Genomic DNA, 27,196 nt, shown 5'->3' with positions numbered 1-27,196 from the left:
TGTTCAATTGCCAAGTTAGCTTACCCTAAGGTGAGTAGTAGATCAGCTCCATTTACCTCGCTACGTTCCATCAATGATGACAAAGTCCTTGGCAAGTTTGCTTCTAATGCACATATCAGACTATCACCGTGATGGACAGCTAGTTGGATGCAGGTCTAAGGATACGAGCTGAAGGGATGGATGATGGTACTTTTACATGCAAGGGTACAATTGTCTTTGCTCTATATGGATGTGCATCTTGGACTTGGTAGTCATACGAGAGTACCCGTGGTAACCCCGCCAATGAAAAAGACATTCATTGTATCCGTGACGTTAATTAAACGGTGAGAATAAAACGGATGTTATACGAGAAAATATGTTGAATGCAGGGAGCAATGTTAGGTCTGTCCCCATTCCCAGAATGCGCTAGAAAGGTTCCATTTTCTATTCTTAGCGACGCTAGACCCCGCTATGCACACTGAGCAGCCTCTGTGCCTTTTTGATATCAGCTTTTCTGGGCTGTTTTCTCTTAAGAGTGCATTATTTATGGCGTAGAAAACAGTCTACTCAGGTCTGGATCTGGGGAGTTGTCGGTGAAGGAAGGATTTGCTTAATTGAAGCTTATATCTGTGTGTTTGTCTGGCCCCTCGCGTTAATACGGATTGAGGGATAGTGCTGATTGACAACTGTTTGGTTCGCATCTCCACTGCTCTGACGTTGACATAACAAGACAGAAGGATGGACTAGCTCTATGGGAATAATTCTTTCTTTGCTTGGCATGACAGTGGTGAATTGCGGGGTGTCCGACTTGGCAATTTAAACCCGGCACCGATAACCCGAAGCAGAGACCAAGTATCCGTCGCTACACGAGAGAGCACAGAGTAACTACACGGGCGATATTTAACCAAGTTAACCGTGCTCAAAGGTGGAAGTTAATGTTTTATGCATAATTATACTTTTTTTATACGCCACTCCCGCTGCGACATGCAGATGTACCTGATTGAAGTGAACAAAAGTTGAGTGATCGATCGCCTGATTGTGGTGGTGGATGGGGGAATACGAGATCCCCGTCGATCACCTCGTGTTCCTCTTCACCCACGAGGACCGAATGCAGGGAGCTGTTGTGTAGTAATTGGTAGCTTTCCGGTGGGAGCTAGTTCGTAAACTTGCTTGGACTAGGAGGTGGCCGAGGCTGGGCTGTTGTCAGAATAGTGGCATTATTGCATGACATGGCATAGCTCTCACGTAGCTTGGACTCTTTCGTCATGATTTATCGATGGGTTGAACTGTGCCCACTGTACTCGAGATCTATATAAACAACCTCTGTTCTCCCTCTATCGTCTCTTTTCATCCTCATCACTCTCACACATCTTCAAGACTCTTCACACACACTCAACTCAAACCACAACCAACCAATCTCTCTTCTACACATCCAACATGAAGTTCTCCGCTGCCGTCTTCACCTTCATCGCCGCTGCCGGCGTCTCAGCTGCTCCCGCTGAGGAAAAGGCTGTCAACATGATGGCCGCCGCCCCCCAATGGACCATCCGCGACGCCAAGCGCTACTGCCGCTCCGACGACTCCATCTGCAACTGGAAGTTCGGCATCGACACCGGCAACGGCAAGCCCTACGAATGCCGCCACGACGTCAAGGGCCCCGGCGCCTCCAAGAAGCGCTCCGCCGGCCCTACCACCTGCGGCGACTTCACCGTCACCTCTGGCTGGAGCGACGTCTTTGGCGCCGACAACGGCTTCACCACTCTTTCTGTCGTGTCCAACTCTAAGCGTCAGATCATCTGGCCTGCTTACACCGACAAGCAGCTTGCTGGTGCCAAGATTGTCAAGCCTGATCAGTCTTATGCTCCTGCTTCGCTCCCCAAATAAGCGATTTCATGAATGACTACGACATACGATAATGGTAGAACATAGTGAGGGGATTTGAGAAAGGATTGGGGCTTTTAGCTGCATATAATGGGCTACTTGGTACATATTTATTACAATTCATGCCTTTCGAGGCCAGGAAATTTACATATTTGAGTTGAGCTTGTCCATGTTAGTTGTGAAGTGAAGTGATGCGAGTGTAACACAATTGGTGCTTTGATCGGCCGAGGTTTTGGTCTTTCGGCCGGGTCGCTTGGCACTCGTCATTTTCATCCAGCCACCATCGGAAGTCGCAAGATGGTTGCGTGGGGGATAAAGATTCACAATGGTGGATTATCGGAGAAAGGTTCAGCTTGGCTGTGTATTGTAAATGGTCTCACCCAAAAGAGTGATGGAACAAACATTCTTGTTAGCAAGCGACGCAGCCACTGTGCTGCAGACATGTATTTGGGTCCCAATAAATGAGAGAATTAGTACTCATTTTTTAATTACTGGTTGTCGTGAGTGTGATAGATGGCATATCTCAGGTCATCCGAGGCTGGATCGCCTAATTGCACCGGCCCAAATATGAACTGAGAGTTGCTCCCAGTGTCCCACGACAACCTGACAGGTGCTTCTTGAATTGACCTGAGAGGTGCTCTTGCTAGCGCTTGGAACAGTGGCCCAAATTGAGGTTGACCTGAAAGGTGCTCCAGAAGATATGTGATCCAGCCAATTGGACATCTCAATTTGCCTTGAGGCACCTCTCAGGTCAGCTCATAAACTACCCACTTCTTCTGCCGATAGCAGGGGCACCTCTCAGGTCAACTTGAAGAGCACATGTCAGGTTGTCGCGGGACACTGGCAGCAGCTCTCGGCTCATGTATAAACTGGATAGGTCATTATCGGAGTCGCTGTTTGTGGTTCAACACAACAACAACCCATAGTCGCTCACTGCAGACATGCCGGCACGTCAAGTCCAACATTCTCACCATCCGTGAATGGTAAAATGACCTCCCATTTAGCTTCATTGGAACTTAAATTGAACATACGACCAATGAATTGAGAACAGGTCATGACCTCAGCAACCTGTACTGTACGGTTCAAGCATGCGTCCCTTGTGTTGCTTGCCAGCACTCATGCCCATCGTGTTAGTGCTCCGTAGACAATCCCGGGTTGCATCGCCCTCACATACAACACCTGACAACCAGGAACAAGCAAATTTAGCTTATTGTGATAGTATTCAAGCATTCAATTATAAAAAATCGTATAGAATGCCATGTCTGCCAGTGGTCTATCCAAGTCCACATCCAAGTCAGAGATATCTCCCAACCAACTCCATTCTCCCGCACAAAAGAACAATACACAAGCCTCGCCAATCCTTTCGAGGTTAAAATAAAACGCCAACATAGAAAATACCCGCTCAGTCAAAAGCACACATCCAGACAAACGTTCCCAAACCACCCGCAAGAACGAGAAACGTGAGGATTCCAGCTCCCGCACGATCAGCCGTCGTGATAGGCGTAGGCTCAGGGTTATCATGCGAGTCCTTTCCAGCATTAGGATCGCCCTTGGAAATACCACCCGTCTTGTTCGTCGCAGGCGGTTCGGCGTCCTCAATCAGTAAACTCGACACAGCTGCTAACACATTCATCTGCTCGCCTGCTCCACTGGTTCCATCGACGGCTACATCAACAAACTCGCCGCCGCTCCAGTAGAAACCGCACGCGCGACCGGAATCACCACCTGTGCATTGCTTCACGGCTGCTTCGGTGGAGGTTTTGAGGACGGGGAGGATCTTTTTCGCGGTGAAGGGGGCAACTTGGGTTGTTACGGCGAGCCAGCGGTGTACGTAGCCCTTGAAGGATAACATGTCGGTGGAGCAGGCGCCCTTGCGGCCTTCGCAGGGGACTTCCCACATGATGTTCTTGGGGAAGAAGTTCTTGAGGGTGGCGTCGAGGAGTTTGGTGATGCGGTCTTCCCAGACTGTTGATCCGTTTGTCTGTAGCTGTTAGTAAATGACCCAGCCATCGCTTTGGGTGGGAATATACTCACAAAGTTGTACATGAATGCAGCGCCCTGGATCAGGATAGCTGCGTTGTAAGAGAAGGTGGCCTTGTTGATGTCGGTACAGTTCTTTCCAACGTGTCCACCATCATACACCAACCATCTATCGTGATCAATATAGTTGACGCCCCAGAGCCACTCCCACGTCTCCTCAGCGTGCTTAGCATACGTTTCGTTTCCGGTATATCGAGCAAGACGAGCGCCAAGATTAAAAAAGCATCCGTTGGCGATAGCTAAAAACACCACGTTAGTCAGACAATCCTATACCCTGAAACCCAATAAAACGCACTGTTCTTGTAATCGTATCCAGAGTTTGTGAAAGGAATCTGCCATCGCATTCCACCGTTGCACTCGTCATCGTGTCGCTCGGGGTTGGCCTGTGTCGTCCAGACGGCCTGCGCCAGGGCGAGCCATTGGGCCTGGTCTTCGGGCGGGTTGGGGAACTTGTTTTCGGCTGCGAGCATGGCTGACATGCCCCAGAAGCCTTGATCGTCGTTTCCGAGCGAGGCGCTGTGGTTGCTGGGCATGTAGTCGCGGCCTTCTCCTGTCTGGTGAAGCATACCCTCCATCACCACCTTGTTGTAGCTCGAGTCGCCTGTGAGTTTCCAGTAATCTGTTCTTGGTTAGCCACCTCTTCCTACCAACAGGGTATAAGTTGACGCACCGATATATGTTCCCATCATTGCTCCTCCTTCCCACCAGTAGTAGTCGCCCTTGTATTCTGTTGGAGGACCTGGCAAGATACCGGGAATCATGCCTGTTGTGTTTCCGTCATATTGCAACATGAGATCGTAAGCGAGTGTGCGCGCTGATTGTTTGATCTCGTCTGCAACACTGTTAGCATTTTATCCTCGAATTGTCTGTCGTTGGGTGTTTTCTCGCGCACCCTTTGTTCCAATCTTGTAGTACTGTGCCTCGACTGATTGAGCCAAAAGACTCCCCAAAATCGTAGCCTGGGCGATGAAGCCCCTTGAAGAAAACAACATGGCGCCTGAATGAGAGTCGGCCTCTCTATGTGTTTTATAAAAGATGTGTTGTTAATGTGTGATGTCGGTCAATATGTCGGAGGAGCTTGTAAAGCGAGCGATAGCAAGCACCCAAGAACCCGTCTAGTGTACGTGTACAACAGGATCAAGAAGCCGAGTCAGAAAAGCGAGTGTTTGAAGTCTATGCAGAAAAAAGAGAATACAAAAGGTTCAAAAAAGAAAGCCCCTTCTAGAAAGTCAAATCATGGATGGGCAGACAAAGGATGATCGGAGAAAGGATGATGGGGGGAGATCAAAGGTGGGACGGGGGGGTTCAAAAAGCGGAGGGAGACGCCGGGGATTCTTTTTCACCAATTCAAAACACGAATGATAATAATAAAAAACAAGGGGGAAATAACTAGAAGAGGAGCCCATCTTTTTGGTTACGAGCCAAGGATCTGGGCATCGGGGCAGTGCAGTTTGTGTCAAACAGCTTCTTGGCGGCTATCAGAGGTAGTACGCAGTAGCCAGAGAGGACAGTGAATGGAGAGGAGTAGAGTTGCCAAGACACGCCAAACTGGGATATGGGGACATGGGATCATGGGTTTATTGGTAGGCCAAGGGCTTGGCAGAAGGGAATGCATTGGTACAGAGTAGTCTTTGCGTATTTGATCAAGGCTTTATTGCGCGATGCCTTGATTTGCAGTGCATTAGCTGGGTTGATGCAGCTGATGATGAGGACAGTCGAGAGGATTGATCTTGATGATAGAGTAGAGCTGAGAGAATAGAATGTCACCCCCCGAGATGAGACTCTTGGACGAGACTCTTGGACGGTCCATCACAATCACAGCGACAAAATAAAGCCAAGATCTACTTTGCTAAAGCGAGATTGGAGATTGAGGCTGGGGGAGACTGACACAGGCCACGCAAGCCCTTGTAGTTAGGGGGATACTTTGGTTACTCACTAATTACAGTGGTGGTAGTAGGTCTCCCCCTACTGTAGCCCCTACTGAGCCCCCTATCACGCTAAACTTTAATGCGCCAATACTCCCTTCTTCTCCACACCAACACCGCCATCATCACACAAGATTGGTCCCAGCCCCTGGTATGCTTAAATATTACCTTATTCTAGAGACGGACCAGTGAAACCAACAGTACATGTCTCTGACTTTATTTGATCTGTCCAAGTCAGTGAGACAGAACGCGTGGACTGCTAGCAACACAATATCATATGCTTCTCTTGAACAATAAACGAGTCATAGAATTAATCACCAGACAGACTGACTGACCTCCAGTGCTAGGACCTGCTTCCAGGGTGATGCTATACCCATTTGATCCAGGGGCTTCTTGGCAGTCCGTCATTCTCTTGGCGCTGCCGTAATTGACTGACCCGAACGTCCCGGTAACAAGACACACTTCTGTTTGGTTCGTCCGTACAACAGACTTTTGCGGAATATAAATAACCCCCGTATTGATGATCCATCACCGGATGATTCTCTGCATCGTGTACTATGTAACACGCGCGCCAAGCTCAAACATACGCGTGTCTCCAATTAACCTTGTCTTGGGGGTTTACGTGTTTTGAGTTGGTGAGAAATGGGCCAAGAACTAAGACGCGCCATCGATATCACATGTTTCATCTTGGCAAACTCCAATTGACTTTTGCCTTGGGCAACGGTTGTGCATGAATTACCTCTGTGGCTGGTGAATTAACTCCAACCCCGTTGACGACTTCGTTTCCCGACTCCATCGAGATATTTCTTACCCGCCACGGTTTCGTGTCATATCACCAGCCACATCGTCACATGCGCTGAGGCTCTATCCACCTTGCAGCCTTCAAAAATGTCTGGTCAAATTTGTAACCTGTACTTGGAGCGAGGGGAGAGGCCAGTGTTATACTTTAAAAGTCGCGATAAACTACTAAATTCCCAACACTCGTTTTGAGAACTGATTGTTATGTGCAAAGCGAGCGCCGAGGCCAGTTGGTATTAGGCTTTGAGAGACATGTACAGCCACTGAACAACGATCCAGTCCATCATCTAAAACAAAATACACCCCAACACGTTCCAAGAGATACAATGATAGAAAACAGAATAGAACTTAGATGTGTACACAGTGGTGCCTCTTATCGCGAACCACTTTGCTTTACCTTGTGGTAGGCAATTGAAGTTATAGGGTATGTTTCGCCAACGTGTCCAATAATAGTCCAATGCTGGATTATGTAAACACATTGACAACATAAAGGGTCCCATCAAAACTCACCACCAACTGTTGGTTCTGCCTTTTTCTACACCGCACTTTTCTCAATCTCCTACTAGACCAATATGGCTGCTTCGCTTATAGAAATGATAGATTTCGTATAGAAGTCCCCGAAACCACCTCCCGGTACCAAGAGGCGCGTCCTCGACAGGACACTCCCTGAAAACTTCAAGTACTTTAGAAACTGGGGCTTTACAATCTACCGCACATACTACGGTCCCGAATCAGACGAGCACTGGAATACGCTTCTTCAAGTCTTGACGCAACAGACCCGCCTTGCTCTTGGCTATCACGCAAGAGACGAAGTCCGCGAGGATGATAAGCGATGGAGCTTTCCTCCTCATAATGATGTGGACGCTTATCTGGATAAGATAGAGATCATGAAAAAGATTTTTCGTCTCTTTCCTCGAGAGGACCCAAATCTTCTTACTGGTCTTGATATCGCCGGCATACGAAAGTTCTGCCTGGAGGAAGCAGAGCAGGCCCAAAGTGAGAAGAACATGGTAGGGACCTGCTTCAACTTTGTACTTGTTGCAGACGAGGCAATTCTCAAGGATATTGCGAACAACGAATTTGTTATCAAGGCAGTTGGCTACGATTGGTGCCCAATTCAGAATCAGGGGAGTTGGGGTTGGATGAGGCTTGCAACAGGCGATTTGCTACAGCTTTGAGAAAACCTTTTAATTTCGCACGAGGTTAGCATCAGCAAGTACGTAGAGATTAGCTTCCGAGGTCCAGAGGAAGACCTTGAGAGGCATGTTTGGTTGGGAGCCTTGTCTCTATTACCTTTCGGAGACTGCTCTCGTGTCCAGACTTCAAGCGAAGACGATGAGGGTGGTCAGTTCAAGTTCGATCCTTAGCATGCATGGGTCCAAAGATATCAACGGCTTATATTATTGTGTGAAAGCGGAATGTACTAATCTGATACTGGCTTCGTCCCTCTCTGTATCTAAGGAGAGTCATGCTAGGTAAAAAGAAGCAACCCTATTCCCATGCATTGAATCCACCGTGGTAAACAGACAGCAACTAAATCCCATTCTCACATCACATGTAGATATCATACATAATATGAAGGCCTCTGAGGCTGGTGTTCCCTCCAAAGTATTTCCAATGCAATAATATCTTGCTCATATCTTCCCAAGGAGCCTGTCGGCGCTTGGAATCCCGTTTTCCTCATTCAGTCTCCCGAATCGATTCAGCAAGATGAATTTGTCGTTACTCGCCGATGTCATTGATTTCAGTACAGTATTGACGCGGTCATATCGGCTGTTCTTTCCCCACCCTGCTTCATACTCTATGTCCCTATTCTGAAGGCGGTCGCAGGTAAGAGTGAGGGAGCATAATCCAGCTGCTAGTGCTGTTGATACAGAACTTCCGTCAACAGTATCCTTCGACTTTAAAAAAGGAATGGTGCCTGCAGCCATTCTTTGACCTCTGATTAGATAATGGAACTTGTCTGACTCGATGTCTCGTATAGGTCTGCCGTACTCGTCACAGCCAACTAAAACAAAGAGTGACCTGTCATCTGATTTCAGGCCCGCGGGATAGGCATTCTGGGTTTTATCCCCTTCATCATGCGTGCTGCAAGTCATGACAATCCCCTTTTTACTTGCTTCATTTAGCAATTCAGGGATGTTTCCCATCTCTCCAATAGTGAAGCTCATGGATATGATATCGACCTCCTTGTCGATAGCCCACTTAATGGCCTATCCATTGCAGAAAAAGGGAAAGTTAGCAGTATTCCAGGGGCCAAGATCGTAACCGAGTAAATATGCTACTAACCTTCTCAACTCTTTTTGCAGTAATACCGAAAGCATCCTCAGCGACTCTCGCCACGTATATGTCGCAAAGGGGATCGATAGCACATATGATATTAGCCATTTGTGTCCCATGGGGATGACATGCAAGATGCCAGGGGCTATGACTGGATCTGCCTTCGACAAATGAGCGACCACCCTTAATACGGCTAGAAAGGCTGCTAGTAATATCGATGTTACCGGCCTCGTAAGCCAAATTAGAGCGATGAGTATTGTCGTTCTTCTTGTCATTTGCTTTCCAAGTAAACTGCTCGGAGGACTTTGAACTTCTGCGGGACGTAGCCATTGTGCTTGTCTTAGGGGAAATGCTTAGTACGCCATTATCAAGAATAGCAACTTTGGTTCGTCTGAAATCCATATCACCTTCGTATTTTGTCTTCAGATTCAAGAGCCATCTTCCGAGTTGTGGATCTATCCTCTCTGCACTTTATTTAGATTTCGTGTTAGCATATTCTCTCTCCCAAGATATAATTATACGAGACTCACATTTTGCTCAAGTCTGCTAGTTTCTGCTTAGGATACCAACAGATTCGCTGAGGGTAGATTGAGGGGTGCTCATCCTCCGGGTCGATCCTATTTATCAACTCACGATACACCGCATTACGGTGGGCAGTGGTGCAAGTCTCCTATGTATCCAATGTAGGTTAGTATTCCCTAGTACACAATTTGAATGCCTGGCAGGGATAAAATAAACCTTGATGAGATAGATCTTGACGGTTTCGAGCTACGCAAACATGTCAGTGTAAAATGTGGTAATACGCGATGGGCGCTACTTACGTTCTTGAACGACTTGAAGCCAGTAGGGCTAAACCAATGACTGATTACTGCCCGATTTCCGCTTGAGTATAGACACAGGTCTGTGATGTTTTCCCGACAAGTCTCATCAAAGATATCAAGGCACAAGTCAAGGACTTTCCAGTCCAAAACCTTGACGTTGAAGAGTTTGACACCGTCAGCCATAAGCCTTTGATCATGGCAATTTACGAGCCTATCGGACGCCTTCAGTCTGATGATTGTCTTGACGTTCTTCTCTTCCCTCAGCCATTTGAGTATCTTGAAGAGTTCGGTATGCTGAAACTGAAGTGGGCAGTCGTCTTTATAGATCTCCCTCTCCTCTGGTAGCATGTCTAGTGGTGGAAACTCGACATATCGCAGGGTCTGTTCGTAGGTAATAAGATCGTTGTCGGCTTGAGAGATCATAGAATCAACAAACTCGGAGACCCGGAAGCCCTTTGAGTCAAATCGTGACAAATCCAGGCAGAGTTGCCCAACTGTACAATAGTCAGCACCGGCCTTTTTTGCCAGATAAAATCATTTCGAGAGAGCGAAAGAGATGTATTGGCAACTACATCCACTCTTGGCTGAAGGGTTGCGTACCTGTTTCTGTACATCGAAAGTGTTAGAATGATCAAAGCTTAGTTTGGGCTGTGTCTCACCTTCACAATTATTGAAGGCATCAGACAGTTTCTCCATCTCTTCAATTTGGTGTATCATTTTTGTGACAATCTCATTGCGGATGTTCTGGCGAACCGTGCCAAAGGGCTTCTGAATTCTATTCCCGTCCTTGTCGTGGTTATTATACCAGAGTGGGTAGTGTTGACCAGTATGCTTGGAGCCACCCCACAGCTCACAGACAGAGGTTGGGTATTTTTCCAAGAAGTGCTGAACGAAATTAAGTTTTTGATGTTTGACTGCCATATGGACCAGATGTTGTTCCAGTTCGGATGATAACATGGTCTCAGGACAAGCTTCCCAGACCTTCTTGGACCCAGTCGCGATAATATCCTCCGCTATATCATCCAGGCGTAGAGAATCTTGAATGCGACTGATGAGAAGCTCGGCAATTTGGTCCCGGGCATCACTGGGTGTTTCCTCGTTATGATTGGCATTGTTGAGATTGGTTAAAGCTGATTTTAGTGAGGCTTCTGTAATAACAGTTCTAAACAGATCTGTGTCATTCTTGCTGAGAAAAGCTTCGACAATCTCAAGTTTACCCTCTTCCACAGCATCCGCAAAGGTGTCATCACCGGAGGCAATTCCTGAAACCTCGAGTAGCTTGATGATTGTGTCAGATGATCCATACTCAGCCTCGGCGGCCAAGTTCAAGGCGGTTGGTCCAGACTCCTTGCCAGTCAGCCGCACCATGTTGACAAGCGTCCAACTCTCTGAAGAAGGCTGCTTGCAGTCTCTCAGCTTCATGGCACGAAGAGACCCTAGTCGCCCACCGACCCTATCATCGTCGTAGAACTTCTTCCCTTCCGAGATCATGACTTCGATGGCTTCGGCATTGCCACTTTCAGCGGCCTTGTGTAACGGGGTATGCTTGACTTTGTAACCCTGATGAAGATTCTTCGAGCAACAGTCATTTTGGTAAAGCTCTTTGGCGCGATGAATAACTGAAGGATTTTCGAACGAAAGATAGGGGCGTTCAGTGATGAGCGCTTGGCTGAGTTGCAACCGAGCTAGTCTGCTTTCGTTTCTTGCGTTTCCGAGCTCATCTATGTTGACTGCATAAAATAATAAATGCCACCTTAGACAATCATCCACGCCCTCGTCTTTTAAAAAGTCTTTGATGCCTTCAATGGCCTTTTCTTCCTTTTTCAATTCATCAAAAATGATGTTTGATATCTCCTCGATCAGTCTTTTGAATGAGTCGTTCTTGTTGGGTTCTTTCAGTCGCTCTAGAAGCTTACTGCGAACCCTTGAGCTTGACACGTTTTCTTTAGCATCTTTCGGATTTGCCAACTTGGGAAAATCCGCTTGATGAAGATCCTTAGTGCTCAACGTGGCATTTCCTGTGGGAGTCCTTGTCAGGGAACCTGGAAGCGGACGCTTCCCAGAACCTGGACGTGAGGTAGTACCCATCACATCTGGAACCGTCCTCTTCTTAGAACCTGGACGTGAGGAAATATCCATCGTATCTGTCGTTGATTGCTGGCGGTTTAGTTGTGAGTTTGAGCGTCGAGAAAAAAAGCATATCACAGACATTTACTCACGGTGAACATCGAGGAGCAAGGTTCTACGGAGTCATTTTTACATAGTGGGGTCGTTTCTAGTGACAAAATAAATTCACAAGCAAATCAGGCTGTCATAATAGAAGCTTGAGTCATGTTATAAGATCTACCAGGGAGAAGAGTGAACAAGAAAAAGCAATGCGGCAAAAAGATGCCCATGTACAATCCTGGAAAGCACACCCTTGTATTCAGCTTATGCGGGACCAGCGGAACATCACACATTGCCATGACTGCAAGACAGCCTCGTACTATAAACCGCTCCAATCCGAGAACTGAGGTTGTTGGCCGGTGGATGGCGTGATAGAGGCCCGGCGCTAACTCGATATTGATGTGTGGATGTTGTTAGTTGTCTGTCTTGGCTGCTGAGATTACTGAAGACTTTTCTATTACGATTGGTACGATTGAAGAGCGATGAATGGAATTCATACAAGTCAATCTTTTACTACATAGGTGTTCTGCGTCACAGTAGCAAATGCCTTGGTCTTTGAGTATGTAAGAGTTGACATGTCAATAAAGGCTACAAATCGCTGGGCTTATGACTGGCCCTTCTACTCCTATGCCTATAGTGTCGTATAACAGCAAATCAAGCTGTGAACTTACCAGTACATAGAGCCTGTTCCATGGTGCTTACTGTTTGCTGTAGCTTCAAGATCAGCTGGTCTTGTGCTGCAAGACGTGCTTCGGCTTGTGCGGCCCGAATTTCCAAAGATACAAGCCTATCATGCTCTCCGTCCCTGAGTCTCTGCTGACCCGCAGAGTAGTCCAAGCTGGAAGGACGGCAGGTGACATCAGCCGTATCTTGCTTGGTACGCCGCCTGTCGTCAGTGATTGGTGATCCTTGTTCTGTGGTTGTGATTCTCGTCAGGTAATTCGGAGCCCTGTTCTCCTTCGGTTGTTGCGATTGGTCACCCGCGACTGATTCGGGCTGCTGAAGATCCATGCTGATTTCAGCGATACCTGGCACGTCCACAGCCACCTGAGCTTCAAATGTATCACTACCTTCTTCAGGATCAGCCCGAGTTTGCGCCTGAACAGCTTGAGAAAGCTCCGGACGGCTGTGGGGTTTCAACCACTCTTGATCGAGATTTTGACTATCGTTCGGGTCCTTGACTAATTGGCCAAGGTTGTCGCTGTCAATCGATTCCGCAATGGGAACACCCTCAGCAAAGCATCTGTGCATCTTGTCCAAGTTGGGTTCCGTGCGCCAATTGATCTGATCTCCGACAGGTCGTCGGGAAAGTCGCTGAACTGTATTACGGGCAATTTCTTTGGAGCCTGTATGTACCTGAACCCGGAAAGATACATGGTATGGCCTCATTTGCTCGGGCCTCGAGATAAGAGCAGCAAATCGCATCTCTGACTCAACCCCCTGCTGGTGGAGATGATTTTGTCGCACACACCATTGTACACCATTTGGCCTCCTGTGCCCTTCTGTCGACTTGAAGTTTTGTGGATAGAGGTGAGTCGAATATCCTTCATCAAAGGCTACAATGGTTCTTGAAAGTTCTTTGTCGCGGCCTAAGGACCCTGACAGTTGTTGGTCCGCAAATCCTGCGCTGGCCCGTAGTTCAGACTTTGTAGTAACTTTCACGTAACCGGTGGAGACATTCCACCTTTCTTGGTGCCGGAATGGGCCCCAAGCGACGATTTCAGGGTTGTCTTCTTTCTTATGATCTGAAAAGAATCTGAGCTCAGCAACGGCACCGCCAATTACTCTCGAATCGTCTGGTCGTTTATCGAAGAACTTGACGTTGAGAACCACAAGTGTCATTGGGTTTTCATGTGTCTTGTTGGGACCGTCTCCTGATGTGGTATACCAGCCATCAATCCATACAAGACGATCAACTGTCATGATGTAATCAGAGGTTTCGTTTACAAGACCAAAGGCCTCATCTGGATTGCCCTCGAAGGTGGCTCTTACAGCTCCTTCGCGATAGACTTCAGCTAGAGGACGGAGAGCCACTTTGCGTGTGTTCCTCAGGCTTGGGTCTTCGGGATCTTCTTCGTTGTAAATAGAATCCTCATCAAAATAGTCTGGGGGATCCATGCCCCAGTCAGGAATTGGTGTTTGGTGAGTTTGGGATTCATCCATCTTGCTTGATTGTCGTTGTTTGAATGTAGACGCAGAGTAAAAGAGTCCATAAAGCCAGAAATTGTTCTAAAATTTATAAAAAGAATACTGATTGGTAAAACTTCCACATTACTCTTGCCACCTGAACAACGTATTATTCCTGCAGGGGGTCATGGCTTCACAAAGTATACATACATGATGAACTACCAGGATTATGACAGTGACAACGTATTTAACAGGAGAGGCGGGTAAACTAGTCCGCGAGTCTGTGAGTGAACCCATACTTTAAAATGATAAGTCACTTGGCTGCAGCGGTAAGACGCGCTTGCATACTGAGCCCTGGACACCACAATCATAACAAATTATGTTCCAATAACACATAAATGCCAAGTCTACTCGAAGTTAGCCATGGTTTCCCGTTTCCCCGTCAAACTCCGCGCTCCATCCGAAGGACAGAAAAGGTGTATCTTGAAAAAAGTCACTGGTTTGATTACCTAGATTAGGAAAACACAGAGGAAAGACGACATGGCTCCCCCTTCCTTCAACGCACGACTTGGGAATAAGTCTACATCCAAGCCGGTCATCACATTATTCGATGCAAAGATAAATCGATATTACAGCCCATCTACAGCTATACATAGCGTTGACCGTCTCGCATCTAAAGAAAATCTTCCGAGCAAATTCAAGCACCGCGAAGATGGACAACCACATCAAACAAGCACAGAGCGGAGCGTTGACCCAGATCCCACGGAAACTGAAGACAGGCTTGAAGGTGATGCAGCAGCAGACTACGATCCACCAAAACAGATCTTTGAAATAGTCCCTACAGAACCAGTCGAGGAACAACAAACAGAGCCTGGATCAGAAACTTCATTGAGTCCAGAAACGCATTCCCAGGGACTTTGGGACACCGCATATGATGCTCTCAGGATTGAAAATCCTGATGTGGTAGGTCAATATGAGCTCAATCTTATTGCTTGTAGCAGGGCTATTGCGAACGAGAAGCATGGATATGCTTTTGGCCGGCTTTCTGCCCAGATTCAATCCGGCTCTACTACATCTGAATATGAGCCTTCTATGAGAGCCTCCCTTGTAGATGCATTTCTGGAGTGGTTTCTTGGCGAACCTGTCCCAAGGACCCCCGAGAACCCCGAATCTCTTTCTCAACAACCTGGCAACAACTCAGAAGATGACGAACCTGTCCCCGAAGCAATGAGCACTTTTGAAGCTAGTTTGAAAGAGATAATTCGGGGTTCTCAACATGCTTCTATTCCTTGGGTAGCATCAATTCTCGCTCTTGAGGTAGGTTTTCGAGCATCCTGTTCTCGGCCAAATCATCTAATTATTCCTTATTTTATAGGGGCTCTTCCGTCTATTGACTACATATGAAGTGAATGAGAGTCAATCTACTATCGTCTTGGTGACTTGCAGAATGCACTGGTATATTGGTATCTCAAGGCAGTTGTTTCGCGCCATTGACCAATCTTCTAAAGGCGTTGTTCAGTTTGAACAGGCTCTCATCAATCTGTACAAAGCCATCCTTTCGCATCAAATTCATGCTTCGGTCTGCGCTTTCGAAGGAACCGACAACCGGTTTTTGAAGTACAAAGACTTTGGTCCGTCTGATCTAGTCCATCTTGAAGAGAATATCAAGCTCCAACAGGAGACACTAGAGACGCTCAACACGGACTCTTTCAAATCAGAGATCAACGACAGAATCGCCAAAGCCGCTATACAGAAGAAACAAGACACAGACCCTGAGAGTGATGAGGAAGAAGGTCCAGGCGAAGGCCCGGATGAAGGCAGCAAACAGCTCGATAAGTTGTTACAAGCCCTTGAAGTTACTAAGCAACCGATCATGAATTTGCGCGATGACAAGCATTATCATTTCATAAAACTGTATCAGTGGCTACAAAAGACTGCAGAATTCACAAAGTTTTGTGCTTGGGATGATGATCCTAATGGCCGTGTCCTTCTTCTAGATGGAGGTCTTGACATGAGCGAGACCGAGCTGCTGCAGCTGGTTTGCCATGGACTGTCAGAACCACAGGACGAGGATACTTCAGGCATTTCGCAACCAAAGCATGTGGCTTGTTACTTCTATGATAATAGCAAGTCTTATCAGAACAATGTGCTCTCCGCGATACAATCCCTCATCTGCCAAGTCTTACGAGCACAACCGTTTCTGGGCAAATACCTTATAACCGCGTCGTATGAGCTATATCCAGACAGTTCAGACGTCGTCAGCGGCTTCTATGCTTTGTCCATGGTTTTTTATTCAATTCTGCGCGATGTGGAAATTCAACCCATATATTTCATTGTCCACATATCTGATGACTCTTCGAATACTTTGCTCCCTTTGGAACAGAGCGTGTCTAAGTGGGGACATGAAGACTTTTTGAACTTGATATACACAACAGCTCAAGTATCAGACAAAGTTCGGTGGTTGGTATCCTTCCAGGACAAGCAGAAGATTCCGGCTAGTCTCGACGTGAGGCTAGACCTTCGAATAACTATAAGCTGCAGCATGGAAGTCGCCAGAGACATCTTTTCTGTGTATGTAGCTTCGAGATTGGCTGATATTGCGAAGATTCAAGAAAGTGAAGAACTTCAGGCGATGGTGCTTCACAACATGAGAAATTACCCGTCTTTGGAGCCTCTGTGGTTCAACACGGCGTTGAACATGGTTAAGTTGAGCGAAACCTACTGGAACGCACCCAATAAACTTGAAGAGCTGATGGAAATGGCTCCGAAAGAGGAAGCGCTGACTAGCCTTTATAAAATGGCACTGGAGAGGCTCGATGTGCTCATGAAGAGCGACAAAGACTATTGTCTGGAGATCCTGTTAGTTGCAGCAATTGCGTACCGACCGCTACTATCCACAGAAATGAGGGAGCTCATAGAATTGCCATCAAACATCGGTCTCACAGTCCTCATTGAACGATTTTTGTCTCCATTTCTGGAACTTCGTCATATCGGAGTTTCGGAAAAGGAGTCTGTTCATTTCGTTCATCAATCTGCGCAGACGTTCATTCTTAGCATCATATCCTCGACAGGCCCAGTAGAGTCGGCCCTTTCAACAGAACACTCAAAAGCATCAACCAGATGTCTGAATGTTCTGATTAAAAACTTGGGAGAAAGAGCACATGCCTTGTCTCCGGGTGAAAATCACTCCTTTAACGTGTATGCGGCACTTTATTGGATGCGGCACATTCTAGAAGGGGACGACCTCAATACAGTAGTGGACTCAGTAGAGTTGGCTAACCGCTTCATGCGAGAAAATCGAGCAGAGTGGTTAGAAGTCATCGCTTCCCACAGAAAACTGAGGGATGCTCTTAGTATGATTGAGAATATGAATCATGCACTGTCACGTTCAGTCAAGGTAAGTCTAAATTTAGCGTCATGTCTGATTATTGCTGATTTGGGAAACTTTCATACGAAACAGCCAGATACTGAAAGTCGGCATTACATACATGAAATGATCCAAGACACGGGCAGGTTTATAAAGCGTCACTTACTATGGACCAACGAGTCCTTGGGAGATGAGTCAGCCTCTGACTACAAGTTGACATCACTAAAGGACAGTCTCGCTTTTTGGCCCAGTATGAAGCCTGAATGGCTTGTTCAAGCACCAACCTTCGACAACAGCCACCAAACCTCCGAACATACACTCCACGTCTTGAAACACAATGACTGGGTACGTTCATGTGTATTCTCACCTGATGGGCGTCTACTAGTGACGGGCTCAGACGAAAAACTGGTGAGAATATGGGATGTGGCTACAGGTTCCCTGCAGCATGTTTTTGAGGCACTCGATAGCTATGCCTATTCTGTCGTAGCATCCCAGTCAGGACCTAATGGTCGTCCACTTCTGGCTGCATATGGATCGGAAGTTATCATGGTTTGGGATCTTGTCACTGGTGAACCTATGCAACCTGTGAGGGGAATCAGCCAAGATATCAACGAATCCGAGCAGAAGACGAGCAACATGTCCGTGAGATTCCGAAACGATGATAGAAACCCTCACGATGATGGAAACCCTCACAACGATACAGATGAGGACCAGACAGCAGAAGATGAATGTGATACCATCGAAGAGAGTGCCTCAAAGACTGATGTTTTGGCCTTCACGGTACAGAGTATCGACATCTCTCCGCAAGGGGACCGCTTAGTGGCTGTGTCCGGGCGCAATATCATCTTGTGGGACATTCCAAGTTTCACAGTTACTGGAATCTACGAACATGAAGCGATCTTAGGTGACGATATCGATGACGATACTGAGTCGTTTCATAGAGTCAAATTTTCGCCTGATGGAAAATTGGTAGCAGCAAGTGTCGGAAGTTCTATCAGAATCCAGGAAGTTTCCATAGAGGGCGAACATTATAGCCTTCCCAGGACATCTGATCTACCTGGACACTCTGACGCTATAGACGGACTCTGCTTCTCTCCTGAGGGTAATGGGCAAATGTATCTAGCGTCGGGATCTGATGACACGACTGCATGCATATGGAATCTCATCACTGGTGAGATAGAGGTAGTGTTGAAGGGTCATTCAAGCCACATCAACAGCGTGTCCTTTTCACCAGATGGTACAATTCTTGCGACCGCTTCTACAGACTCCAATATTGCTATTTGGAAGCAAAGATTAGGTAGCTGGGGAAGCGGTGTACTCGATATCCCTGATCAAACCCTCTCTGGACACACCTCTTTGGTGTGGTCAATTGCATTTGCACCCGATGGGAATTTACTTGCCTCGGCAGGGAATGATGGTGAAGCACGGATCTGGGAAGTGATAGAACGAGAACAGCAACCAGGAACAGACAACGATACTAGGGATGATACTAGCGAAGCTTCGAATTCCGTCAGAAAGGAGCATGTTTCCCCTGTTGTACGCGTATCGACATCTCCGGATGGCAAGACCATTGCGTCAGGTTGTCGTGATGGGAAGATTTGTTTGTGGAATGGAGTAACTGGTGCTTGGTGTCGAACAATGGAAGCCAGACATACAGGCGAAGTCACAGCACTGGTATTTTCCGATGACGGAGAAACGTTGATCTCAACGTCAGTTGACGAGTCGGCCATTGTCTGGAGTGTCAGCGAGGAGTCCGAGACGCCTAGCCTACGTCTTATCGGCCATGAGGACTGGGTAAGAGGTGCAGCTATCTCACTAGATGGGAAGCTAGCGGCAACAGCAAGCGATGATTGGAATGTACTATTGTGGGACATTTCAGCCCATGCGAGCCCTGGTTCTGAGCATGAAGGGACCCACGACCAGCCGATCGCGAGGCTTAACGGCCATGTTGACTACATATACAGTGTGGCGTTCTCACCAGATTTTCGACAGCTTGCTTCTGCTGGCGATGACAGCATGGTCATCCTGTGGGATATAGGAGCCCACGAAGACCATGATGGACCAAAGATAATCATGGGTAGGGAGGACAGGGGCAGGTATCGTTGGCGAGGGGTGGTCTTTACACCCGACAGCAAATTTGTGTTAACCGTGAGTATCAGCGGACAGGTTGCAGTATGGAAGCCAGAAGCGTCCGAACAAGTCCAATGCCTGGGTATCTACAACGCAACGATTCCCTTTACAACGATGCGCATAGATAAGAAGATGCCGAATGTACTGTCAACCGACTCCGGCAGCTGGCTCTTTGACACTAAGGGATTGAGTCGGAATCAATCAATGGAGGAGGTCTCCAATCAGGACCCAGTAGTCCTAACTCGGCCAGTTGACTCTTGCATTGGTATCAGTCAAGATCACAGTCTCATAACCTGGAAAGGCCACAAACTCATCCTTCTTCCCGCAGACTTCCGCCCAAACGTACATACGGCGTGGTGGGCGCAAGGCCGAAGCGCTATCATCGGTTGTGAGTCGGGGCAGGTTGTCCTCTTCAGGGTATCCGAGGACTTCAACCCTCAGTTGACGGGTCCGATCGTGGCGTGATGGACACTTTTAGCTTTCATAGATTAATAACAATGTTTCTGAAGATGTAATCAAGGTGGAATTATGATGAAGTAAATGCACATGTTCTGACATGGCTTCAGAAAATGTCTCATGGCGTATGAACTTGCAGGACTTACATACTCGCTTTGTAAGATTGATTAACTATTCATTAACTCAGCTGACCCAATTATGTTATTTCAGGGCTACAAGTTTATCTAAGCGCTATCTTAGTATCTGCCGACCTGCTACTAACCCTGAAGCTTGGTCATTAAAGGATTTCTTCTCTATAGTAGGATTCGGCTTGGCTCTTAATTCTTTCATTCAAATTAAAATAATTTTCACTAATTATAGTCTTAATTTAGTGTTATGGCATTTATTATCTGAGTTCCTGATAAGTAATGATACCCCTCCCCGGACTGGGACGAGTTTCTTAAATGCCGATATATGAAGAGATCATCATCATAGTGAAGTAAAAGTCATTCTATCTGTTTCGACGTTCCTCAGGATCCTTCTAGTCTCTGAAACACTTGTGCTCGCGTTCATTTCCACCACAATTAATCCCGTCAGGTTACAGCTCTCTGTGGTCTAGCTAAACGCCGCCAGAACTGGTATCCCGTTACTTGTCTTCACCGCCATGCCGTGATTAATCGAAACTGCTCAGATTCGCGGTAGCCATCGTCGGTCCAGTCAACGTGGATGAAGCCCGCGTCCAACAGCGTCGACTTCCATTTATGCTCATCGGCCAGTGCATATGTTCGGTCATCATCGAATCGCCACCAACCATCAAGTAAACCGAACACGCAATCTAGCCAGCTGAGAGGCCGTGTCAGCTCTAATAGGCATAGCATGCCACCATCCCTCCGAAGCAACTTTTCTATGTTGGCGCAAGCTTGCCCCAGGTTCCGCGTCGCGTGGATGCAGTTTGATGAGATGATGAGATCGTACGACTCCAACATATTCGCTGGTGGCGACTTCTCAATATCGAGAACTGTAAACTCCATATTGGATTGCCGCCTCTGGCTGTTGTATAGCGCACCAAACTTCTTCTTGGCGCTTGTCACAAGCGCGATGGAAACGTCGGTGAATGTGTAAGTGAAGTCGACATTGGATGCTAACAGCTGATCCATAGCATTCCGCGTTGTCGCGCCAGTGCCCGCCCCAACTTCGAGAACGCGTAGCCTTTTCGTACTACCGAGCCGCGATAAGACTCGGTGGAGGAACTCGCCGAGCATTTTATTCCCAGTCGCAAACATAGGGGAGCTAACGTACACGTCTTCCAGGAGCTTAACGGCGGCTGCATCCCGGAAGAGCAACTGCAGTGGATCGGCTCGACCAGAGAGGCAATCTGAAAGGCGAGATCCGGTGACATTGAGCAGCTGATGGTCTGGTCGGTACTTCGGACACTCATTCAGGAGTTCTCGGTAAGTGTCTGCTGAAGATCCGAATTGAGGCAGAGGCTCCGCAGTCCGGAAACGGACAGACTGTCCCTCACAAACAGAGATCAGGCCAGCGCCTTCCAGAATCTTATGGAACCGAGACACGAGCTTTTGGTATTTTGATGTGTATCGCAAAGGAGGCAACGGATCTCCGGCCTGAAGTGCGCTCAGATCACACCCCAAAGTGCTGAAAGCCTCTAATATGTATGCAAGCACTAAAGACGTCTGCTTTTGATGCACATCGGTGTAGAAACCAGCGAAGCCAGTCATCTGTGCAAAGGAGCTGGTCTCTTGTTTGATTTGAGCAAACTCTAGACGGGCCTGAGTGGTAAAAAGAGTAGAATCTTGGAAGGAGACAGTAGTCTCTCTGATAGGAGTAACATGATAACTCTGCCCATGGAGGCTAGAGTCTGACTTGCTCTTGGGGGCTTTGTCTGATAACACAGTGGATCCCCGGTCGTTGGGTAGGTCATGGTTTAGAACCATTCGATAGAGATCTGAGAAGGTTAAGTTTTCGTCAATCGTATCCAGGCTCAGCCTCTTCCCAAACGCCTTTTCCACGTCTGACTTAAGCTGTATGGCAACTAAAGAGTCTAATCCAATCTCTCCCAGGCGTGTATCAGGAGGGATTCCTTGGGAGCAGTTGAGATGCTCTGAGAGCAGGCTGAGTAGAGCAGTACTCTCCTGATCATGGTCGGACAGTACAGAGCTCGCTGAGGACGGAGGCTGGGCAGAAGAAAATGACGAAGAGTCCATGGGATAATCGCTCGATGTAACCCGAGATATCCTTGGAACATAAGTAGGATGCAAGTCTGGGAAATCGGCGTGGAGATCACTTCCGACTCTTGGCGAATTTGCCTCTGAATCCGGAAGGTCACTATCGGAATCGATGACTACCGTCGAGGCGGTACCTCGTGCTGTTGAGCCCTGTATCTGTTGAATGCCATTTATTGACTCCAGGGCCTTCTGCAGAGAACGAATTGGAATTCGTTTCAGGCTTGCACCTATAATCTCCAGTAAAAGTATATCACGATCTGCACTGGTCACAAATATGTCGCATGAAACGGTCTTATCGTTCTCCCGATTCAAATATGAAAGGACCATCCAAGGTCCCTCGCACTTTGATACCATGTCTCCAGGATGAGCATGTGGGATGACAGCGTCAAAACCGTTGCAGATATATACATCTTCTGCAAGATCTTCAAGACTACTGGCATGAAGCTCTGCTATGAGCAAGAAGTTATCAAAGATCGGGGGGCTGAGAACTGTTCCTGCACAAGCCTGAGACATGATGGTAGGCATAGCAACATCAGCTACGGCTTCAAGGCCTTTCGATGTGATGGACTGTATACCCAGGTACCTATTGTCGTACGTAGCCACTCGCGCCAGGATATTCTTGACGAACAACCCTTGGACAGTTGAGGCACTGCGATCATCACGTAGCTCATCGCACCGATCGTAAAGACGACGAAGCAGTGGCCGACTAGGCTCCAGGTAGGCACAGCCTTGTCCCTGCCAATTGATGGTCCCTGAGGCTTGGATTTTGCGAGCCTTGTTGTCACCATCATCGATGGGGTGGCTCTCCACGACAAAACGCCAACTCGACATTGTCTCTTTCCGCAAAGTGAGGCGCAGGCGCTTTTGGAGATCCAGACCAAACGGTGCATGCATTCTCACCTGCTTGACCTCGACGGACGGAGGAGATGAGCTGGGAGTAGATAAATACATCGGGAGAAGGGTAAAGGCGCGCGTGACAGCTTCTATGTACACAGAACTTGGCGCTAGAACCTGCCCGAAGACCGTCCTGCCTCGTACAAAGGTAGAGTAGTCATTGCTATGTTGGTTGATGAAAAACTCGACCGTCTCCCCATCGGTAGGCCCTGCCAGAGATACCAACTCTGGTGCTTCCTGCTTTTGGTCCTGGTTCTGGTTTGCAAGCTCCGAATCTTTGTGCTTTTGTAGGACAGGTAGCCAGTGCTCCGACTTTTCAAAGGGGGATGGAGGCAGCTCCAATGGCATAAAACGGCGTCTCTCTGACGCATGATACAGCCAAAATTGTACTCGGATCCCCTCGTTCCAGAGATTTATGGTTGTGTCGGCGAGAGACTTGATTGGGTTTTGGCCCTGCAGCAGAATCGAGTGAAATGAATGGGATGGGAAGCTGGGCGTGCCGGGGTTTGTGAGCGCACGACGAGCCATGGTGACACCGGCAGAGCCGGATCCAGCCTCGAGCCAGATGCAGGGTCCTAGTCGTTTCTCAACTCTGCGGATGGCGTCGCTAAAGTAGACAGGCTCGCGGGATTGTCGGGCAATCAGCTCAGGTGTGATATTATCCCAGTTGTCACCCAGCTTGCAACAAGGTTCGAAGGGGATAACGGAAGGGTGCAGGGTGAGCTGTTGGATAAGCTGTTGGTACTCGGGAACTATGCAGTCCATCATTTCCGAGTGAAATCCACGGCTGACGAGTAGTCGTTTGACAGAAACGTTGCGGGAGCGAGCAACCTCCTCAAATGCGGCGATAGCCGCTTCCGTACCCACGATGACCTGATGCAAAGCGGCATTATAACAGGCAATTTCGATTTTGCCAGCCCCTGGCATTGACTGTGCAATGGTCTCAACAGTAGGGGCATCTGCTTCCACGCTAAGCATGCAACCTCGTTCCGAGCCCCATTTGTTCTGGATCAGCGACGCCCGGCCAGAAATCATCTTCAAGGCGTCTCGCAGGCTGAGGACACCGCTGACGCAGAGAGCTGTCAGCTGGCCCAGGCTATGGCCAACCATGGCCTTGATCTCTAGCCCAGTATCTATCCACGATGCGGCAACCGAGTACTGTAACGAAAAGTGCATGCAGTGAAGGTCAACCAAGTCATCAACGGGCTCCGTCTCGAATATTCGTGGGAATAAACTGTGAAGACCCATGGTCTGCAAGATTCGGTCGCAGCGATCCAAGTGGTGCTGTAGAAGGCTCGAGCTCAGGTAGGCCTCTCGACTGAGAAGAGCCTGGCGACCTGTCTGGCCAGCGAAAACGAGCACCACGGGCTTCGGACGACCTTGTGGCTTTGATGCCTTCGACTCGTCATGATTGTTACGGGCTTGGGAGTGAAGTCGGACCTTCAATTCATCTGCAGATGTGGCTGAAAACGCAACACGGTGACGGCAAGACTCGTTCTGTCGTTGACCCAAGTGGAAAGCGATGCTCGGGAGCAAAGAGTCTCCGAGGACACAGCGTTGAGTCTCAACGAAGGACATGAGAGTGCGGCAGTACTGGCGTATGCTGGACTCGGAATGGGAAGCAATCAAGATTGGGCACTGATGAGGTTGACCCGTAGACATGAGTCGTTCAGGAGATGCTAGTGGAGGTTGGCAAACAAGCATAGCCGCATTAGTCCCCGAAGCGCCATAATTGTTGACCATTGCCGCTCGAAAAGGCGCTTCCCACGGCTCCAGGCATACAGGAATATCCATGTTGGCCTCTTCAAGCGAGGGTAAGGCCGGGTTTAGCACCGAGAAGTTGGCCTGGGGCGGAATTTGGCGATTTTGAAGCATCAGTATCACTTTGACCAGAGCAGCCACTCCTGACGCCGCCTCACAGTGTCCTATGTTCCCTTTGACTGAACCGAGACGCAAAGGTGGCAATCCCGATCGATCGCGTCCTCCAAAGACGTTTTGAATGCTCTGCCACTCGATTGGATCGCCTTTCTGAGTGCCAGTGCCATGGGCTTCGACGTACGACACTTGGTGCGGGTGCAGGCCCGCCGCCTGCAGCACACGTCGGTAGAGATGGCTTTGCGATTCAATGGATGGCAGTGTGATTGAACGACTCCCCTTGCTATTGTTGACGGCCGAGGCTGCCAGCACGCCGAGGATACAGTCATTATCCGCGACTGCGGCGGAGAGTCTCTTCAGTAGAACGAAGCCTCCGCCTTCACTTCGACGGTAGCCGTCTGCGCGAGCATCAAAGGGTCGACACTGACCTGTTGGGCTCAAAAAAGAGGCCGCCGCTAGGTTCTGGTGCGACCTAGCCTCTGGGACCATCAAGTTGATGCCTCCAGCCAGGGCCATGGAGCATTCTCCCGACTGAATGGCCTTGCAAGCCGTATGGATTGCTACCCCAGAGGACGAACAGGCCGTGTCGATCACCATGGACGGGCCGGTGAAGCCGAAGAAGTGACTAATTCGACCGCTCGAGAAGGCCCTCGCAGTGCCGGTGAAGGAATATGCCGTTGGAGGATGGCTATTCACGTTCTCTTCATAGTCACAAGAGGACATGCCGATGTAGCACCCCACGTTATCTGTGACTGAGGATGACGGACTGAAATATCCCCCGGATTGTAAGGCTTCGTAGGCCAGATGAAGGCCAAGTCGATGCTGAGGATCCATATGCTCGGCTTCGCGGGGGGGCTTTCGAAAAAAAGCGCAGTCCAAGGAGCCAGCAGCCTCTAGGCAGCTGTTTACCCTCTTAGCCCGAATCTCTTCCCAGAACTGTGGGAGAGTCTCCGAACCTGGAAACCGGCACGAAACCCCAATGATTGCAATGGAGTCATCAGGATATCCGTGATAAAATGCTGCGTTGGCCATGGGGCGGACGACCTGTAGTGGTGTAATGAACAAGATAGACCGGGGAATGCAATCAACAGGGCCAAGCGCTAACACTCGAGCTTTGCTGTCGGCACTGGAAGCCACGGTTCTCTGGGCCATATCCGTCACTGACTTGGTAATGGTGGTGTACCAGTCGGCACGTTTGACCAGGATACACTGCAAAGCCACCTCGTGTAGCGGCGTCTGGTCCGTTACGACTTCTCCGCTGTCATTCCACCTTAGTGGTACGAGCGGATGGCTGTGATGGGGAAATTGGAGCATTTGCAAGGACGCGCAAAGATCGGTCAGCTTCTGGAACATAGCCTCGTGCCCTGGATGGTGGTAGCGACCTTGCAGGTTTATCTGCTTAGCCACAGCCCCCGTTTCCTCAAGACTGCGCATCAAAGACATAGCGACCCCCTTGGGTGCTGTGATATTCACACTGCAGACATCTAGGCGGACACCAACATAGGACTAGTTGCAAGTTAGCTATGTTTAGAAGACAGGAAGCAGATTCGTTTCTGCATCCTTTTGAGCGGACGTACTGATGGATAATTTTCGAGCACGGCCTTTAACAATTCCTCTCTGTCGTCATCCTCGCTCTGCGGCCAGCGCGCAAAGATGCAGGCGGTCGGTTCTGATAGCTCGGTCTCGTCGAGATCCACCAATGCTCCAACACACAACGCTAATCTCACGGCAACAGTACCATACTTGGCCACATCTGTGATGGTTGGCGAGCACGCGAGGGCTATAGCAGAGAGGAGTCCAACACAGAGTCCTTGAATGCCTCCGTCGCGGACGCCCTCAAGAACACTGGTATGCGCGTCCAAGTTCCCACGGCCATCTTCCTCACTCATATCATGACTATTCAAGTAGATCATGTATTCTGAGAAATGAGCCAGGACTGTCAACACTGCCAATTGTGTATTCCTTGACGTCCGTCCCTCCAACGGCAAAGAAGAGTTGCCGCACTTGATCCATTCGACTAAATTCCGAAGGACTCGTGCTGCATCAACTCGTTGTAGAGACTTCTCTCTCTCGACGAGTAGAGACCAGAGTTCGGGGAGTTCTATGACTGCGTCCTGCAACTCTGCTAAGTGTGGGTTGTGAATGATGCTGGAGCGAATGCGGGACAGGTACGCATGATCAGGGTCCGATATTACCGAACCGCAGATTAGCAATGAGGGTGAATCTGTAGCCATG

The 27,196-nt window shown here is 48.5% G+C and overlaps 9 protein-coding genes across 9 annotated transcripts; 2 read left to right on the top strand and 7 right to left on the bottom strand.

Moving 5' to 3' along the window:
* The first annotated feature begins 1,294 nt into the window (after positions 1-1,294).
* FGSG_04583 (uncharacterized protein) lies at positions 1,295-2,289 on the top strand. The gene has a single exon (XM_011322699.1). It carries the CDS (start codon positions 1,417-1,419, stop codon positions 1,861-1,863), a length of 447 nt encoding a protein of 148 aa, XP_011321001.1. The 5' UTR covers positions 1,295-1,416; the 3' UTR covers positions 1,864-2,289.
* A 59-nt stretch (positions 2,290-2,348) lies between these two features.
* Positions 2,349-2,986, bottom strand: FGSG_12228 (uncharacterized protein; the record flags this gene model as incomplete). Its single annotated transcript, XM_011322698.1, is given in 4 exon segments — positions 2,349-2,539; positions 2,632-2,753; positions 2,795-2,933; positions 2,935-2,986. Coding segments are annotated over 4 exon segments (504 nt in total).
* A 114-nt stretch (positions 2,987-3,100) lies between these two features.
* On the bottom strand, positions 3,101-4,892 carry FGSG_04584 (uncharacterized protein; the record flags this gene model as incomplete). The annotated part of the gene is made up of 5 exons (XM_011322697.1): positions 3,101-3,841; positions 3,895-4,139; positions 4,196-4,519; positions 4,571-4,732; positions 4,793-4,892. 5 exons carry the CDS (start codon positions 4,890-4,892, stop codon positions 3,263-3,265), a joined length of 1,410 nt encoding a protein of 469 aa, XP_011320999.1. The 3' UTR covers positions 3,101-3,262.
* A 2,462-nt stretch (positions 4,893-7,354) lies between these two features.
* FGSG_12227 (uncharacterized protein) lies at positions 7,355-7,888 on the bottom strand (the record flags this gene model as incomplete). The annotated part of the gene is made up of 2 exons (XM_011322696.1): positions 7,355-7,789; positions 7,844-7,888. The coding sequence occupies 2 exons, from the start codon at positions 7,886-7,888 to the stop codon at positions 7,355-7,357; spliced, it is 480 nt and encodes a 159-aa protein (XP_011320998.1).
* Positions 7,889-9,358: 1,470 nt separating this feature from the next.
* FGSG_12226 (uncharacterized protein) lies at positions 9,359-9,907 on the bottom strand (the record flags this gene model as incomplete). The annotated part of the gene is made up of 4 exons (XM_011322695.1): positions 9,359-9,372; positions 9,474-9,573; positions 9,642-9,671; positions 9,725-9,907. The coding sequence occupies 4 exons, from the start codon at positions 9,905-9,907 to the stop codon at positions 9,359-9,361; spliced, it is 327 nt and encodes a 108-aa protein (XP_011320997.1).
* Positions 9,908-10,292: 385 nt separating this feature from the next.
* Positions 10,293-11,215, bottom strand: FGSG_12225 (uncharacterized protein; the record flags this gene model as incomplete). Its single annotated transcript, XM_011322694.1, has 2 exons — positions 10,293-10,324; positions 10,384-11,215. The coding sequence occupies 2 exons, from the start codon at positions 11,213-11,215 to the stop codon at positions 10,293-10,295; spliced, it is 864 nt and encodes a 287-aa protein (XP_011320996.1).
* A 1,329-nt stretch (positions 11,216-12,544) lies between these two features.
* On the bottom strand, positions 12,545-14,053 carry FGSG_12224 (uncharacterized protein; the record flags this gene model as incomplete). Its single annotated transcript, XM_011322693.1, has 1 exon — positions 12,545-14,053. One exon carries the CDS (start codon positions 14,051-14,053, stop codon positions 12,545-12,547), a length of 1,509 nt encoding a protein of 502 aa, XP_011320995.1.
* Positions 14,054-14,557: 504 nt separating this feature from the next.
* FGSG_04587 (uncharacterized protein) lies at positions 14,558-20,198 on the top strand (the record flags this gene model as incomplete). Its single annotated transcript, XM_011322692.1, has 6 exons — positions 14,558-15,334; positions 15,393-17,414; positions 17,478-19,902; positions 20,035-20,050; positions 20,081-20,127; positions 20,158-20,198. 6 exons carry the CDS (start codon positions 14,558-14,560, stop codon positions 20,196-20,198), a joined length of 5,328 nt encoding a protein of 1,775 aa, XP_011320994.1.
* Positions 20,199-20,605: 407 nt separating this feature from the next.
* FGSG_04588 (uncharacterized protein) lies at positions 20,606-27,195 on the bottom strand (the record flags this gene model as incomplete). The annotated part of the gene is made up of 2 exons (XM_011322691.1): positions 20,606-26,467; positions 26,539-27,195. The coding sequence occupies 2 exons, from the start codon at positions 27,193-27,195 to the stop codon at positions 20,606-20,608; spliced, it is 6,519 nt and encodes a 2,172-aa protein (XP_011320993.1).
* Between the last annotated feature and the right edge of the window lies 1 nt (position 27,196).

Source organism: Fusarium graminearum, chromosome 2, assembly GCF_000240135.3.
Source record: "Fusarium graminearum PH-1 chromosome 2, whole genome shotgun sequence".
Classification (NCBI taxonomy): domain Eukaryota; kingdom Fungi; phylum Ascomycota; class Sordariomycetes; order Hypocreales; family Nectriaceae; genus Fusarium; species Fusarium graminearum.
Note: the sequence above shows the minus strand (reverse complement) of the source record. Positions and strands in the feature narration are given on the sequence as shown.